This window comes from Cervus elaphus, chromosome 2 (genome assembly GCF_910594005.1).
Source record: "Cervus elaphus chromosome 2, mCerEla1.1, whole genome shotgun sequence".
Taxonomy (NCBI): domain Eukaryota; kingdom Metazoa; phylum Chordata; class Mammalia; order Artiodactyla; family Cervidae; genus Cervus; species Cervus elaphus.
The window spans coordinates 47,507,095-47,525,509 of NC_057816.1; the positions used below are offsets into that span (position 1 = coordinate 47,507,095).

Genomic DNA, 18,415 nt, shown 5'->3' on the forward strand with positions numbered 1-18,415 from the left:
TGCTGAAGAAGCTGAATTTGAACGGTTCTATTAAGACCTAAAAGGCCTTCTAGAACTAACACCCAAAAGAGATGTCCTTTTCATTATAGGGGACTGGAATGCAAAAGTAGGAAGTCAAGAGATACCTGGAGTAACAGGAAAATTTGGCCTTGGAGTACAGAATGAAGCAGGGCAAAGGCTAATAGAGTTTTGCCAAGAGAATGCACTGGACATAGCAAACACCCTCTTCCAACAGAACAAGAGAAGACTCTACACATGGACATCACCAGATGGTCAACACTGAAATCAGATTGATTGTAGTCTTTGCAGCCAAAGATGGAGAAGCTCTATGCAGTCAGCAAAAACAAGACCAGGAGCTGACTGTGGCTCAGATCATGAACCAAATTCAGAGTTAAATTGAAGAAAGTGGGGAAAACCACTCGACCATTCAGGTATGACCTGAATCAAATCCCTTACAGTAGAAGTGACAAATAGATTCAACGGATTAGATCTTATAGAGTGCCTGAAAAACTATGGACAGAGATTCATAACATTGTACAGGAGGCAGTGATCAAAACCATTCCCAAGAAGAAGAAATGCAAAAAGGCAAAATGGTTTTCTGAGGAGACCTTACAAATAGCGGAAAAAAGAAGAGAAATGAAAAGCAAAGGAGAAAAGGAAAGATATACCCATTTTAATGCAGAGTTCCAAAGAATAGCAAGGAGAGAAAAGAAAGCCTTCCTCAGTGATAAATGCAAAGAAATAGAGGAAAACAAAAGAATGGGAAAGACTAGAGACCTCCTCAAGAAAATTAGTGATACCAAGGGAATATTTCATGCAAAGATGGGCACAATAAAGGACAGAAATGGTATGGACCTAACAGAAGCAGAAGATATTAAGAAGAGGCAGCAACAATACACAGAAGAACTGTACAAAAAAGATCTTCATGACCCAGATAACCACAGTGGTGTGATCACCAACCTAGAGCCAAACATCCTAGAATGCGAAGTCAAGTGGTCCTAAGGAAGCATCACTATGAACAAATCTAGTGGCTGTGATGAAATTCCAGTTGAGCTATTTCAAATCCTAAAAGTTGATGCTGTTAAAGTGCTTCACTCAATATGGCAGCAAATTTGAAACACTCAGCAGTGGCCACAGGACTGGAAAAGGTCTGTTTTCATTGCAATCCCAAAGAAAGGCAATGCCAAAGAATGTTCAAACTACTGCACAATGGCACTCATCTCACACACTAGCAAAGTAATGCTCAAAATTCTCCAAGCAAGGCTTCAGCAATACATGAACAGAGAACTTCCAGATGTTCAAGCTGGATTTAGAAAAGGCAGAGGAACCGGAGATCAAATTGCCAACATCTGTTGGATCATCAAAAAAGCTAGAGAGTTCCAGAAAAACATCTACTTCTGCTTTATTGTCTATGCCAAAGCCTTTGACTGTGTGGATCACAATAAACTGGAAAATTCTGAAAGAGATGGGAATACCAGACCACCTGACCTGCCTTTTGAGAAACCTGTATACAGGTCAGGAAGCAACAGTTAGAACTGGACATGGAACAACAGACTGGTTCCAAATTGGTAAAGGAGTTCGTCAAGACTGTATATTGACACCCTGCTTATTTAACTTATATGCAGAATACATCATGTGAAATGTCGGGCTGGATGAAGCACAAGCTGTAATTAAGATTGCCGGGAGAAATATCAATAACCTCAGAAATGCAGATGAAACCACCCTTATGGCAGAAAGTGAAGAAAAATTAAAGAGCCTCTTGATGGAAGTGAAAGAGGAGAGAGTGAAAAAGTTGTCTTAAAACTCAACATTCAGAAAACTAAGATCATAGCATCCAGTCCTATCACTTTGTGGCAAATAAATGTGGAAACTTGAAAACAGTGACAGACTTTATTTTGGGGGGCTCCAAAATCACTGAAGATGGTGACTGCAGCCATGAAATTAAAAGATGCTTGCTCCTTGGAAAAAAAGCTATGACCAACCTAGACAGCATATTAAAAAGCAAAGACATTACTTTGCCAACAAAGGTCCATCTAGTCAAAGCTGTGGTTTTTCCAGGAGTCACGTATGGATGTGAGAGCTGGACTCTAAAGAAAGCTGAGCTCAGAAGAATTGATGCTTTTGAACTGTGGTGTTGGAGAAGACTTGAGAGTTTCTTGGACTGCAAGGAGACCCAGCCAGTCCATCCTAAAGGAAATCAGACCTGAATATTCACTGGAAGGACTGATGCTGAAGCTGAAACTCCTTATTAGATATATAATTGAGAAATATTTTCTCCCATTCCATAGATTGCCTCTTAACTCTGTTAATTGGTTTCCTTTGCTGTGAAAGAAACTTTTTAGTTTGGTGTAGTCCCACTTGTCTGTTTTTGCTATTGTTGCCTGTGCTTTTGGTGTTATATCCAAAAAATCATTGTGAGGGGCAATGCTAGGTAGCTATTTCCCCATGTTTTTTTCTAGGAGTTTTTTAGTTTCAGGTGTTCCATTTAAGCCTTTAGTCTATTTTGAGTTAGTTTTTGAGTAGTCTAGGATAGAGGTCTAGTTCTACATGTTTTCTTGTGAATAGGTAGTTCTCCAGCAACAATTATTAAAGACACCACCCATTCCCCATTGTGTGTTTTCGGTGTCCTTTTTAAAGATTATTTGACCTACACGTGTGGGTTTGTTTCTAGATTCTTTGTTCTGCGTTTATCACATGCCACAGTCACCACAGAATGTTTTCATTCACTCTATAAATATTTATTGAATGTCTGATATATGTCTAGCAGAATTCTAGGATTATGAGTCAGACTAGATCCTTGAACTCATGGAGGTTAACGTTAGTGGCTATAAACGTACGGTTCTGATACAAACAGTTAACTGGTTGGTTATGCTAGAGTGATAGGAGGTTGTGGAGTGCAGGGGCTGTGTGGGAGCTACCTGACACTGTACTGGGATCAGAAAAGGCTTCTGAGGAATAGCCAGCCAGCCAGACAGTGGTGGGAGGGAGTCATGATAAGGTGATATAATGCAGGTGCTGCAGTGGTGAGGAACCCACCTGCCGGTGCAGGAGACCTGAGAGATGTGGGTTTGATCTCTGGGCCAGGAAGATCCCCTGGAGAAGGAAATGGCCACCCACTCCAGTATTCTTGCCTGGAAAAGTCCATGGACAGAGGAACCTGGCAGATTACAGTTCATTGGGTCGCAAAGAGTCAGACACGACTGAGTGGCTGAGCATACAAGGTAATGTAATGTGCAGAGACAAGAGACAGAAAGTCAAGGAGACTGGTAGAATTCTGTAACAACAAGAGCTGCTGGTCATTGCGTGTTTACTATATGCCTTGCTGTCTGCCAGATACTTGTGGTACATTAATGCCTACATCCTTATACCATGTGTGGGGGAGCTGGGGATAGGCTATTATCCCCACAGAAAACAGTTTTAGAGCAACTTGCCCAAGATCATCCAGCTTGTGACTGGTTTGGATAGCTCCAGATGTGTAGTGACGACTGTCAGACCCCATGGTCCTGCCCGTTCTGTTCTCGTCACTGATCCCCACCCTTCCATCGCTGCCCCTACTCAGCCCCCGCGCTGCGTCCTTGGTCCTCTACTCCTCTGGCTGTGGGCTGCCCCTCGAAGGATAGAGACACCTTCAGCTTCTTTCTTCTGCGTCACAGAATAGCTTCAGGTTCTCTCTTCAGAATGGCTTCCAAGCTGTCCATTTTCCACGCCAGGTATGCTTTCCTCACGTGACCTTTCCTGGTGGAACATGTGTGAAATTTCCCACAGGGAGCCAGAATCCTTCACGTCCCAGGCTTCCTTAACCCGGGTCACCTGCTCTGTTTCCCTGAGGAGACCTCACAAGGCCTCCACTGCAGCTGAAACAGCTTACTCTGTCTGTGTATGTGATTCTCATTTCTCACACTCTTTCTTACTTCCCGACCTTGGCACATGCTTTTCCTTCCACCAAAAAATCCCCTTTCCCTACATCACATGGCCATGTCCTATTAATGTTTCAAGTTTATCTGCATGAATTTTACACCATACAAAATCTTCTCTGATCTTCCCCTGTTAAGTTTCACTCCTCGAAGCCATCCTTTCCTTAGCATCTGTCATACCACAGTATTACAATTGCCTGTTTTTTGTAAGCTACCCATCCCCTTACCAGGAGGCTCACTGGTTATGGTCCTGGTTGACCCCTATACCTCAACACTTAGCGCAGTCCCTGAATATGGAAGGCACTGAAAAATGTTGTGTTTGATGAGTAAATGAACAAGTGGATGAGTGAATGAGGAATGAATCAGTCCGTTATGTGTTTTCTGCCTGAGTGCTTTCATTTTCCAAAGTAAAGAAATACCTTTTTCTTTACTAAATCCTACCAGTCCCTTAAGGGACCAGATTAAATTTTATCTCCTCCTTGAATTCATCTCCCATTACTCTAGGGCCCAGTTAGCTCTCTTTTGACTTTCTTTAGTAGTGGTAATTATAACAATTCAGCACTCAGTTTTGAATTGTCTTCTTTTATTTTTTATTATGGGTCTGTTTTGTCTCAGTCATAGTTCTTGTGGGAGAAAGGGCTTACATTTCATGTTTTTCTTCATATAAGATTTGGTATAGTATAAAACTCAGGGAGGCCTTCCCTGGTGGCTCAGACAATAAAGAATCTGCGTGCAATGCAGGAGACCTGGGTTCCATCCCTGGGTCGGGAAGATACCCTGGAGTAGGAAATGGTAACCCATTCCAGTGTTTTTGCCTAGAAAATTCCAGTCACAGAGGGGCCTAGCGGGCTACAGTCCACGGGGTCACAAAGAGTCAGACATGACTGGGCAACTGAGCACACACACACACACACACACACACAAGGCTCAATGAATACCTGTGGATTTATGGGACTCACCTGTTGTCTAAGAGACATGAATAAGTTATCAAGGAAACCATTGATAATATCATTAAAGAGTTAACCAAAGCTTTGTCTTACCTCACTTCCTACATGATCTCAGTCCCAGTAGTTGCTGACATTGATCGATTCAAAAAACATTTGGGTTCCTATTGGTGCAGTATAATTTAGCACATACATTACATCATATCTATATTATTTACTATTTTTCATGCATGTTACTTTACTCAGTTTTATTATATTTTCAATAAAGGCAGAGTCACTTTTTGATATTTGATTATCTCTGTAGAACTTTTACATTAGCACACACATATACATACATAACATATATGTCTAAAGGTTGCTTAATGGGCTGTCATATAATGGAATGCCATTGGTTATAGCCTTCAACGTGATGCTTATTAAAATAGCACTTAATCATTTATATTTTATGAGGATTATCCTTCGCATAGGAAGGTTTTTTTAAACAATTTTAATGTGGCTTTACTTATTTATTTTGGCAGTGCTGGGTCTTCATCGCTGTGCAGGCTCTTTCTCTAGTTGTGGTGAGCAGACGTCTCACCGCGCCGGCCTCTGGCAGAGCATGGGCTCGGGGCTCAGGGCACGCGGGCTGGGTAGTCACGGCTCCCGGGCTCCAGGGCCCAGACTTGGTAGCTGTGGCGCTCAGGTTCAGTGGCCCTGTGGCACGTGGGGTCTTCCCAGATCAGGGATCAAACCCATGTCCCCTGCATTGGCAGGTGGACTCTTTACAGGGATCAAACCCATGTCCCCTGCATTGGCAGGTGGACTCTTTACCACTGAGCCACCAGAGAAGCCTAGGAAGGTGTTTTTTTTTTTAATTGAAATTTACTTGGCATAAAATATTATGTTGGTTTCAGGTGTACCTCATAGTGATTCAACATTTGCGTGTGTTATGAAATGATCACCACATTAGTTCAGTAACCATCTGTCCCATATAAAGTTATTTCAGTTTTATTGACCATATTCCATATGCTACATAGTACGTATGATTGCTTATTTATTCTATACCTGGAGGTCTGCACCTCTAAACCCCCTTCACTTATTTTACCCGCCCCCAGCACCCTCCCCTCCAGCAACTCTCGTCCTCTGTATCCTCGAGTCTGTTTAGTTTTGTTTTTTAGATTCCATATATAAGTGAGGTTATATATTTGTCCTTCTCAGTCTGACTAATTTCACATAGCATAATAGCCTCTAGATTCATCCATGTTGTCCCCCCAAAATTTCATTTTTTTATTGTGGCTGAGTAATATTCCATTGTATATATACACCATATCATTTTTTATTCATTTGTCTTTTGATGGACACTTAGGTTGCTTCTGTATCTCAGCTGTTGAAAATAATGCTTCAGTGAACTTTGGGATATATGTATTTTTTCAAGTTAGTCTTTTTGTTTCCTTTAGATAAATACACAGATGTGAAATTGTTAAATCATATGACACTTCTATTTTTAATTTTTTGAGGAAACTGCATAGTTTTTTCCATAGAAACGGTATCACTTATATTCCCACCAATAGGGCACAAGCATTGCTTTTCTCCACATCTTCACCAATACTTGTAATTATTGTCTTTTTTATGATAGCCTTTCTAACAAGTGTAAAATGGTTGCATTGTGGTTTTGATTTACTTTTCTCTGATTAGTGTTGAGCATCTTTTCATATCTTTTGGTCATCTGTATGTCTTCACTGGAAAATGTCTGTTCATATCCTCTATTCATTTTTAATGGGATTTTTTTTAATGTTGAGTTGTATCAGTTCTTTATATATTTTAGAAATTAAGCCCTCATCAGAGGTATCATTTGTGAATATCTTCTTCCATTCCTTAAGCTGCCTTTTTATTTTGTTTATAGTTTCCTTCCCTGTGCAAATGCTTTTTAGTTTGATGCAAGCACATTTGTTTATTTTTGCTTTTTTATTCTTACCTGAGGAGACAGATCCAAAAAAATACCACTAAGACCAGTGTTGATAAGTATACTGTGTTTTCTTCTAGGAGTTCTTCGGTTTCAGGTCTCACATTAGGTCTTTCCTAAGGGTTATGTATTTACTTTTGGCCATGCCGGGCCTCCATTGCTGCACGTGGGTTTTCTCTAGTTGGGGCATCAGGGACTACTCTTTAGCAGGGGCATGTGGGCTTCTTCTGTAGCAGAGCATGGACTCTAGGTGCGCAGGCTCAGTCATTGTGGCCCACAGGCTTTGTTGTCCCAAGATATGTGGAATCTTGCCCCAAGATATGTAGGGCGTCTGGGAATCTTCCCAGACCAGGGATCGAATCCATGTCCCCTGCATTGGCAGGCAGACCTGCCATTTTTAACCACTGGACCACCAAGGAAGCCCTTACATATAAGTCTTTAATCCATCCATGTTTATTTTGTGCATGGTGTGAGAGTAGTTCAGTTTGATTCTTCTGCATGTAGCTGTCCATTTTCCCAACACTGTTTACTGAAGAGGCTGTCTTTTTCCCATTGTATATTCTTGCCTCCTTTGTCATAAATTAATTGACCATATAAGTGTAGATTTATTTCTGGATGCTCTAGTCTGTCCCATTGGTCCATGTACTGTTTTTGCTGCAGAGCCATACTGTTTCAATTACAGTAGCTTTGTTCTTGTTGTCATGTCTGACTCTTTGCAACCTCATAGACTGTAGCAGGCCAGGGTCCTAGTCCCCCGCTGTCCCCTGGAGTCTGCTGACACTCACGCCCACTGGGTGGTGGGACTATCTCACCATCTCATCCTCTCTCCCCTGCTGTCCCCTGGAGCCTGCTCACACACACGCCCACTGGGTGGTGGGACTATCTCACCATCTCATCCTCTCTCCCCCGCTGTCCCCTGGAGTCTGCTCACACACACGCCCACTGGGTGGTGGGACTATCTCACCATCTCATCCTCTCTCCCCCGCTGTCCCCTGGAGTCTGCTCACACTCACGCCCGCCCACTGGGTGGTGGGACTATCTCACCATCTCATCCTCTGTCCCCCACTGTACCCTGGAGTCTGCTCACACTCACGCCCACTGGGTGCTGGTGCTATCTCACCATCTCATCCCCTGCTGCCCACGCCCCCTTTTGCTTTGTAGAACAGTCCAAACTCAGGGAGGCATGAAACATCCAGCTTTGTTCTCCTTTCTCAATATTTTTTGGTTATTCAACGTTTTTTGTGTTTTTGAACAAATTTTAGAATTATTTCTGCTAGTTCTGTGAAAAATACAATTGATATTTTGATAAGGATTGCATTGAGTGTACAGATTGCCTTGTGGAGTAAGGTCAGTTTTAAAATATTAATTCTCCTAATTTATAAGTATAGCATATCTTCCATTTGTTTGTGATATCTTCAGTTTCTTTCATCAGTGTCTTATAATTTTCCAAGTATATGTCTTTTACCTCCTTAGGTAGATTTATTCCTAGGCATTTTATTATTTTAATGTGATTGTAGATAGGGTTGTTTTCCTAATTTCTCTTTCTTGTTTACTGTTAATATATAGGAAGGCAAAATATTTCTGTATATTAATTTTGTATCCTGCAACTTTACTGAATTAATTTTTATGTCTAATAGTTTTTTGGTGGCATCTTGAGGATTTTCTATATATAGTTTCATGTCATCTGCAAACATTGATGGTTTTACTTCTTCCTTTCCAATTTGAAATCTCTTTATTTCTTTTTCTTGTCTCATTACTTGGCTAGGACTCCTAGTACTGTTAAATAAGTGGCAAGAATGAGTATCCTTCTCTTGATCCTAATCTTAGAGAAACTTTTCAGCTTTTCACTGTCAATATGATGTTGGCTATGTGTTTGTCATATAGGGTCTCTATTATGTTGAGATATGTTCGCTCTATGCCTACTTTCTGGAGAACTTTTATCATAAATGGATGTTAAATTTTGTCAAAACCTTTCTCTATATCTATTGTGATGATCATATAACTTTTATTCTTCAATTTTTTAATGTGGTATGTCATACTGATTTATTTGTGGATATTGAACCATCCATATACCCCTGGGATAAATCCCACTTACTCACAGTGTATAATCTTTTTAATGTATTGTTAAACTTGATTTGCTGACATTTTGTTGAGAACTTCTGCATCTATGTTCAGCAGTGATATTGACCCGTGACTATTTCTTGTGGTGTCTTTGTCTGGTTTTTGCATCATCTGATACTGGTCTCCTAGAATGAGTTCAGAGGCATTCCATCCTCTTCAGTATTTTGGAATAGTTTGAAAAGGATCAGCATAAACTCTTCTTGGGTAATATCCACTACTCTATCTTCCAGTTCACTGGTCTGTTCTTTTCTATCATATAATCTACTGTTTATTCTTTGTAGTGTATTTTTTTATGTCAGTTGTTGTATTATTAAGCTCTTTTTGGTTTTTTGTGTTTTCTCTTTGTTAAACTTGTTGTATTCATCCATTCTTCTCCTGAGTCCATTGAACATCTTTAACATCATTACCTCTAACTCTTTACTGGGTAGATTGCTTATCCTACATCTTCTTCATATGGATTTATACCTCTGTCACCTCATTTTGCCCAATTTTCTTTTCTATTTCTTCATACTAGGTAGGTTGGTTATGATTCCTGATTTTGGAGAAGTGGCCTTATGTTGGAGATATCCTATGGGGCCCCGCAGAACACTCCCTGTGTTCACTGGAGTTATATGCTCTGGGGCTGCCTCATACGTGGGCTTTGTAAACCCTCTTCTTGTGGCATGGCCAGCTACTGTGGGCATGCTGGTTGGCAGGGCTGGCTCCCTGCAAAGGGGACTGCTAGCCACTGCCTCATGTATTGCCTGCTTTCCACTGGTGGGTGGGGCTGGATCCCAGCATAGCCGATCATGGGGCCTATGAAGTCCAAGGTTGGTGTCAACCCTCTAGTGGGTGGGGCCAGATCCTGGCACAGCTGAATGTTCAGTCCATGAAGTCCTGGGACTGGTGCCAGCCAGCTGGGGGGCAGGTAACCTCTGGCACAAAGAGGCTAAAGGGAGGTCTCCAAAATGGTGCTTGTCAGTGCTGGTGTGCATGTGGTAGAGTAAGCTCCCAGGAATGGTTGCCACTAGTACCTCCATCCCCAGGGTTGTCCGAGCTGCCACGCCCCTCTCCAGGAGGCTCTCCAAGATGAGCAAGTCCATCTGACCCAGGCTCCTTTCAAACTGCTGCCTCTGTGCTGAGACTCAGAGCATGAGAAATTGTGTGTGTGTTCTTTAAGAGTGGAGTCTCTGTTCCCTGTAGCCCTCTGGCTTCCTCAAAGGTAAGGCCTGCTAGTTTTCAAAGCCAGGCATCCTAGAGGCTCATCTTCCCAGGACAACACCCCCAGGCTAGGGAGCCTGATGTGGGGTTCAGGTCCCTTGCTGCTTGGGGAGGATGTCTGCAGTGGTGGTATTCTTTCAGTCTGAGAGTTGCTGATCCAGGGATGTGATTCTGACTACACCCTTCTTAGTCCACCCCTTCCACTCATCTCGTTATGGTTCCTTCTTGATATCTTTAGACATGTAGAATCTTCTCTGCTAGTCTTCAGGTTGTTCCCATAGGTAGTTGCTGTGTATGGAGTTATTATAGTTTGAGTTCAGGGTCTTCATACTATGCTATGCTATGCCACCTTGAACATGCTCCCCCCATAGAGGAAGCTGACTATAACTGCTCTCCATTTTTTATATGTGAAGATTTGGAATTAACTTTGCTAACTAACATAGTCAAGCCATTGTCCTAAGAGAAAAATCTCAAGTGTCTACTGAATAATAAAAAAGAGTTCTGTATGACTCTTGTGTCTTTTAAGCTATAATCTGTTATGTCATTTATTTACCACTTAATAGTTTAAAGATTTCATAAAGAAAATTCATATCTGTTATGTGTTAATATCCCATAATTAGATAGTTAATTCTCTCTAAAATAATTGGAATGAATAAGTAAGCATATAATTAAATAATTTGTGCTGAAATTTTACCTCAGGCAATAAAAACCATAATATTTACATCATTATTTTTAAGTCTTCTAAATATGTAGTATTTCTATAATATTAAAATTAACAATTATTTTTTCCTTCCTAGACAAGTGGAATTATTGATATGAAGGTAGGTCATTTCTGAATTACTAGAGCTTTGATAACTTTTCTGCTTAAGTGTGAAGCTCCCTGATTATTTCCACTTAGGGAAAAAAGGTTGAAAGTTCACACCCACCCAATAGTAGAAACAGCAGTCTTGCACTCAGTACTTTACCTATTGCACACCTGGGGCTGTGACAACCCCCATTTTCCTTTGCAAAATTTACTAATGGAACTAACCACCTGGCATGTGAGTTTTACTCTGGTCTCAGTGACATACCAGAATTAGCAAGAGGTTTTTGGTTTATTTGGATATTTTTTGGTGTGTTTTTGTTTGTTGCCTTGAAAAAGATGTTTTCCATGGATTTGTGCAAAAGCTTGACTATATAGAGAAAAGTGAGGGGTTTATCTTTATTCTGCTCCTGGGTAATTAGCAAAGAATCAAGTTTATCATGATAGGCTTTTTTGTGATTCCATATTTACTTAGACTTATATTTGTATTTGTTAAATTTTCTTTCACTTAGGGAAGGTGTTATAAAATTAGATTTAGTCAGAACTCAGAACTTACAGTAATTTTTAAGACTAATTGGCCTTTCACTATCCATACAGTTTGCTAAATAAAATAACAACCTAAAAAATTAGTACCCTCATAAGCATCTAAAAGGCTTCCCTAGTAGCTCAGTTGGTAAAGAATCTGCCTGCAATGCAGGAGACCCGGGTTTGATCCCTGGGTGGGAAGATCCCCTGGAGAAGGGAATGGCTACCCCCTCCAGTATTCTTGCCTGGAGAATCCCCATGGACAGAGGAGCCTGGTGGGCTACAGTCCTTGGGATCACCAAGAGTTGGACACGATTTTGTGACTAACTTTAAGCATCTAAAACATTCATTTACATGCTGTAAATTAATATACTAACTTTAAAACATGATTAAAGTCAGCCCTTCTATAGAAATACTTTGTTAGTCTATTGTTTAAGAGAAAAAGTACTCTTATAAAATACTATCATTCAGACAGTTCAGTAACCCAACTGTGTGTCCAGGTAAACAGACAGCATGAGGTTTCACCATTTCAAGAAGAAAAGTCAGTTAAAACTATGAAACCTTAAAGTTTGGGGGGTGGGGGTAGGGAATAAGAAATTGATTGGGCCTGTAAAAAGAACCCATCAACAATACATAGGTAAAGTTTAATCAGTGCCTTTTTTCACATGATAACCATCTACTGGAGGATGTATTTTTGAAATCATTGGAAAAGTATTTAGAAAAAAAATGAAATGAGAGAGCACCAAAAATGCTATCCAGGAAAATGGAAAATATTTTTAAATACAAATTGTATAAATCCATCACCTGTGTAATTCTCTCAGGTCATACTTACAACATTTGTTTACTTATGGTACATTTAGAAAATTGTGGGTTTTTAAAAAAATCATTACTATCATTCTTAAATACTTTAAACCAACACTGGGCCAAAAAGTCACAGGTGAAATCTAATTTTATATGAAATTTTTGAATGAAATTGTAACAGAGCAGGAGACTATCAAGAGTTATGTATTTTGACTAGGAGATGTCTTTTTAGGAGTGAAATTTTGAATCTTTTCCAAGATTGTTTTTCAAACAGATCTGCCCATGAGTGTTCTCCTTTGGAGAGGAAAATTGTATTAGGTCTGCCTTCTTTATATTTATCACAAATGGGCTCAAATTTTAGAATAAGCAATCCTGTCTCCTTTAAAGCAGATTATAGATTACTTTTTTATCTGTACTAGTATATCTCAAATGAGCAAAGTTAACATATACTAAAGGCAAGGGCCTAACAAGCAGAGAAATACCTTAAATGACCCTTCTTTCCCAAAGGTCACATTGGCCAATATTGTTTTGAGAATGTTTGACCTCCTGGGGCATTTTTTTTCCATTCAAAAGTAGACCTTTCTAAAGATTTATAAACTTCTATAAAAGTATAGTGTAGGTGGCTCAGATGGTAAAGAATCTGCCCACAATGTGAGAGACCTAGTTTCGATCCCTGGATTGGGAAGATACGCTGGAGAAGGGAATGACAACCAACTCCAGTATTCTTGCCTGGAGAAGTCCACGGACAGTGGAGCCTGCTGGGCTATTCTCCATGGGATCTCAAGGAGTCGGACACTACTGAGTGACTAACACACACACATAATAATTAGGCAGTAAACAGAAGTTTTAATGAACAGATTTGTCCTTTGAAGCAAAACATAAAACAGGTAAGAATTTTTAATGCTTAATATATACATTTCTATTCTTATTTATCAATATTTATATTAATATAGTATATGAATAATTTTAGATGTGCAATTAGTCAAAAATTTTTGAGTGACTTTATCACATGCCAGCCCATATGCAATGGCACTCAAAGCCTTAAATTTAGAAACTTAAAAATGGCAGTTCTAAGCCATAGTCATCTATAGTCTTACGAGTTTTTAAACATAGAAAATTGGAGCTTCAAAAAGATATTTTACTCATGTTATGCTTTTTGTACTAAAATATTGATCTTCTGAAAGCAGAGAACTATTGTTTAATCAGCAACTACATAATTCATGGGTATTCAAATCATTGTTCTATTATAAAGGACTTCATGGGGTTGTTTAAAGCATTTTCATGAGTTTTCATGTCAGAATATATCCTGTTTTTTAAAATTTTGTGAGAAGAAAAGTTTAGACTCTCCCTAAAAAACTTCTTACAGCATTTAATTAAAAGAGCATCAGAAATCTTTAATCTTGCTCTAAATTTTTCATGTTGTGATTTAAATATGTTTCTTATTCTTCTATTACATTAACCATTGGGTTGCCCATACCAGACAGTGAAACTTTTTCATGATGCTGCATTGCTCAAGACTGTGTGTTGTTGGCATGGTCTCATCCAGGATCTAGTGATCCTGGTATAGAATGGTCCAGAATCAGACTGCCATCATATGGAATTAATATATAATTTTTCATATCACCCAACAGTGAGGGGTTGATATGTGATTTTCTATAATGACATATATTGCTTTAATGTGAAAAAAAATCTTTTAAAATTAAAAGATATGTTAATTCTTTTGTATTGTTAGTAATGTTAGTTCCATTACTAATCGATTAGCACTAGGAGGCGTACAGTATTAACACAGAAAGTCTTAAAACTAGCAATTTGTTCTAGCTACGGAGAACAGTAATGCAGGCAGTGAGCCTCTTCTGTACTGGAGCATGGGCATCCCTTTCCTTGTGAAGTGCTCAGTGGCAGCCGTCACTGAGGACCTGCGTTGTGAGAAGGTGGGGGTGAAGAGAGGCATTTAGGAGGTACACAGGAGTAAAGTCACACGCCTCACCTTACATAGAAGGGTCTTTCCAACATGTGTGCAAATGCACAGAAAATATGCGTCACTTGTAAGCAACAATTTTTTCAATGATAGTTTATTTTATTCTCTAGAGTGTAGACTTCACTAACAGGGAACATTCAAGGCATACATCTATTAACAAACTGGAATACGAGAATGAAAGGCTCCGAAATGATCTCGCAAAACTTCATGCCAGTGGAAAATCAACATGGGCTAATCAAAATACCTATGAAGAAGCAGGAAGGTATGCCTATCAAAGCCAAATAAAAATGGGGTAAAAATGAAGATGGGTATGCTGGCTCCACTTACATAAGGATATAAATGTACAAACATTCAAGTGAAATTTGTTTTTAAATAATCAAATTGTAATTTTATACACTTTCCCTTCAGCTGCTTAAAATTTGTTTATGGGGACAATTCCATAGTCTAGATACACTGATACATGAAATTCTATGGTCTCAGTAGCTTTCAAAGGATAACAGTGAAATGAGTAGACTGTTAAAATGAATTTTTGTCAGTTCAGAGCTTTCTTAGAACCTGATGTGGCATACAGAATATGCAAAAGTAATCTCTTTTTTTATGTAGGAATACAGGAAGATAGCATGTCTGGCTTAACTTCAAATATATGTACACTTTATAGTGACACTCTAGCAGTGGTGACAAACTGCGGTCGTTTCATAGGCAAGAACCTGTGGATGTGTAAGAGAGGTCTTCTCTGAGTGAAGAGAAGCATGTGGAAAATCAATACCTGCTGCCTACATTATCCCCAGGCTCTTTAAAATGTCTTACTTTCAAATTTAAGTAAATACATCAGCCTTAACATTTGCCTAATTTCTTCAACTTTAATAAAATATGTTTGGAGTCAGAACTGTCTCTGGAGTCCTTTCACCATTTTCCAGTACTGGAAAATGCTCAGCAAAACAAACAAGTTTCTTTTCTACAGGATTTTGCAAAGCCATTAATGTGCTAATTACTTTGTGAGTTTCCAGGAACAGGTATGGTGTGCAATATTCCCCAAACTTATTTGATATCAAGTTTATTAACATTCCATGGTGCTGAGAAATGGTGAATCAATGGGCCCAGACCTAACATCAATACAGCTTTTGTTTAAAAGCTCATAATACTTAGCATGAAAACTTCACATACAAATAATTAATACTTGCAGCTTTGGGGAATTCAAATATTTAACCTTTATTTTCCCATCTGACAAGCAGGGATAATAACTATAAGGGTTTTCTGAGGATTACAGGAGGAAACCTATTTCTTTGTAAAATGTTTAATTCCCTAAATGTTAGACATTATCATTGATATTATTATTCTAACAAAATTGTTAATATTTACAATAATATGAATACTTCTCCAACTCGCAGTACCTAAAAAGTATATTTTGGTGGATAAACAAATGGCTGAATCTGACATTTCCTCTAAAGATAGTGTGCTGTTGGGGAAGGGTGATGCCCGGCTCACCAAGCAGCCCAGTCTAGACAGCCCATAAGCCCAGGGGCCGTGCTCGACACGTCTGCTCAGCATCCCCGTGCGTGTGGTACATCCTCCCCCGCTGTCACCACCCTAGCCCTGTGTGTGCCGGGAGGATGTGTTCTAACCCAGTGTAAGAAACAGCAGGCACTCAGAAGTGCTGAACTAATCGCCCTTCAGGTGGTCAGGGGAGGCAATGAGAGAAGCCTGCTCCAGGGGCGGTATGTTCGGGCCGTGCCCCAGGAGTCCAAGGGATGTGGGGAGGATGAGGGGCGTGCGCCCCAGCCAGAGGGCAGCTCTCTGGTGAGTGTCCCCATGCGGACTGGCCAGTGTGACTGAAAATCTGTCCAGAAGAAGCTAGCCTTGATTTGGGGGGTAAGAATATAATTTCTAATACAGAATAAACCCTTTACAAAGTGCTTCTCTGCCCAAGGATTCATTTCTCCATGGGTCTCATCCCCACCCCTTCTATATAGTTTTTCTCTCGTAAGAGAAAAATAGGACCTTGGTGATGTTATGAAGGGTCTTCACCATATCTTCTCCAGCCACTGGCCTGTACTGCATCCCTGTTAATGCAGAACATTGTTTCCTATTCTTGTTTGTTGGGAACTTGGAAAGCCTTAGGTGAAGGTACTAGATGTTATTGCTTAAACAAAAAGACAGTTGCTCTGCCTTTTCCTGTTTTTAAAGAGTGTTTTTATTATTTGGCTTGCTGGGGCAGTACAGAATGTGTTGAGTGCCTAGCAGAAGCAAGGCGCTAGGGGACACGGAGCGGTGTAAGAGGTAAAATGCTCAGCAGGAGACTGTCTTAATAAGCAGCTCAGGCGACGGTTCCTACCGCAGAGCTCTGTGTCCTGCCAGTCTCATTTGTTGAAAGTTTCATTAAATTTGTTTTAATGGCTTGTCTGATTTCAGTGTTCTCCAGTGACCTGATTTAAAAAAGAAAACAGCATTTCAAATGTTCTGAATAAATTAGTACCATGTAAAACCCACTATGGGGAAAGAATTGTTGAGAGGCAAGGACACTGTGAATTCACTGGTGGAGACCTGTAAAGCACATATCTATTAATTTTAGCAAGTGTAAAAGGCAGTGTCCTTTCCTTCCCTCACAGCACAGCTCAGTGAAGTCAAATACTAAAAGCTGTATGTATTTATTAGGAAGAAAATAGTCAAAAAGCACACAGTCATATTTACATATCAATGGATAATGCAATAAGGTCTTATTAAAGTATTTTAGAAAGGAAAAAGCTCTTACATAAAGGTATATGAATATAATGTTCCACAGCATTTTAAAGTCTGTAGTCTAATTTTTAACCCCTTCTTGCTTTTGCCTGAGGAAGATTTGTATAATATATTACTAAAATAATCTTTTGTCTACTTGGAAGTTAACTAAGTTTTTGTTGTTTTTCACTCCTATTAGAAGTGATAAGATTTTTGTGCTCATCCACTTAAAATGTGAAGCATTTTAGGATATTTGAAAGGATTTATTTTCCAATGAAAAAGTTTTTCAGCACTTTAAAAAACTTAATGGAGTTCCTTGGTGGCCTTATGGTCAGGATTCCAGGCTTTCACTGCTATGGCCCAGGTTCAGTCCCTGGTCAGGGAGCTGAGATCCTGCAAGCAGTGTGATGGGACCAGAAACACAAACAAGGCTAGTGACTGAGGTGAAACTGAATCGGGCAATGAGGTAGGAAATGTTTTCAACGCTTTTAGAATTCAGTCAGAGTTTTAAGTTTAAGGATCATTTACAAGCTAACTTAGAATAGTGGTATCCAGAACTATTAATATATAACTATTAATATATTATATTTTATATTATATATTATAATTTTATAATTTATATGTAAAATATGTAAAAATACATATTATAAAACATATATTATAATATAATTATATATTATAATATATATATAACTATTAATATATAACATAATTTTAATGGCAAATCAGTTTTGTAGTATATGGAGTTTTCTCTCTATATACAGTTCATACTTAAAAATGAATATATGGCTTTAAGAATTATATCATGTACTGGAAAGATTTTGGTAATCACAAGCTAATCAATAACATTGCTTCAGATCTAGTCAGCAAATTAAAAGTTTCTAATACTAAAACACCACAAAGTCAGATTTGTCATAATCACTCTACAGGATCCCTTGTCAAGGAATGAATAGTTATTTACCTGGAAGCAAAAAAGCAAGCTGAGTCCACTTTGCACCATGGTCTTGCTCAGTTAGGAGAAAAACATAGTGAACTGAAGAGTTCCAGGCTAGGAAATAATGGGTAGTGCATGGAGTAAGGGAGTGTCATGTGGAGTGTTAGAAGGGGAGGCCAGAAGTGGTAAATTAGCTTAGTTTGTGAAGGGATCCCGTTTCATGCTGTATGTAGCCCAGGGAGGCTTGTAAACTTAATGGAGGGCCAGGATTGGCTGTAAACTGTGCGGTTGACTCGGCTCTCAAGCCGGCTTGAGTTGGGTAGAGCTCTCTCCAACAAAGACGCTGGCTCCTGCCCTCCTGGCCAAGTAAGGAGGGGCCTTGGAATAGGGTCTATGGAAAAGCTAATTGAATAGACCAGCTTGTGAGATGGTAGTAAAAGCTTTCTGAAATAATTTTTAAGATAGCTTTTAAATTGATATACTTAGCATTTTTTTGCAAGGTGGTTTTATGAAGTATTTGAATAGCTGTAATCTAGAAG

The 18,415-nt window shown here is 39.4% G+C and overlaps 1 protein-coding gene across 2 annotated transcripts in view; it reads left to right on the forward strand.

Moving 5' to 3' along the window:
* DEUP1 (deuterosome assembly protein 1) overlaps positions 1-18,415 on the forward strand; it is a 107,160-nt gene that overhangs the window by 68,652 nt on the left and 20,093 nt on the right. The window contains exons 12-13 of one of the 2 annotated variants that reach the window (XM_043876839.1): positions 10,919-10,942; positions 14,338-14,489. The exons of the other annotated variant lie outside the window; for it this stretch is intronic. Coding sequence (XP_043732774.1) covers positions 10,919-10,942; positions 14,338-14,489 — 176 coding nt within the window. The remainder of the gene's footprint in view (positions 1-10,918; positions 10,943-14,337; positions 14,490-18,415) is intronic. 2 annotated transcript variants of the gene reach the window in all.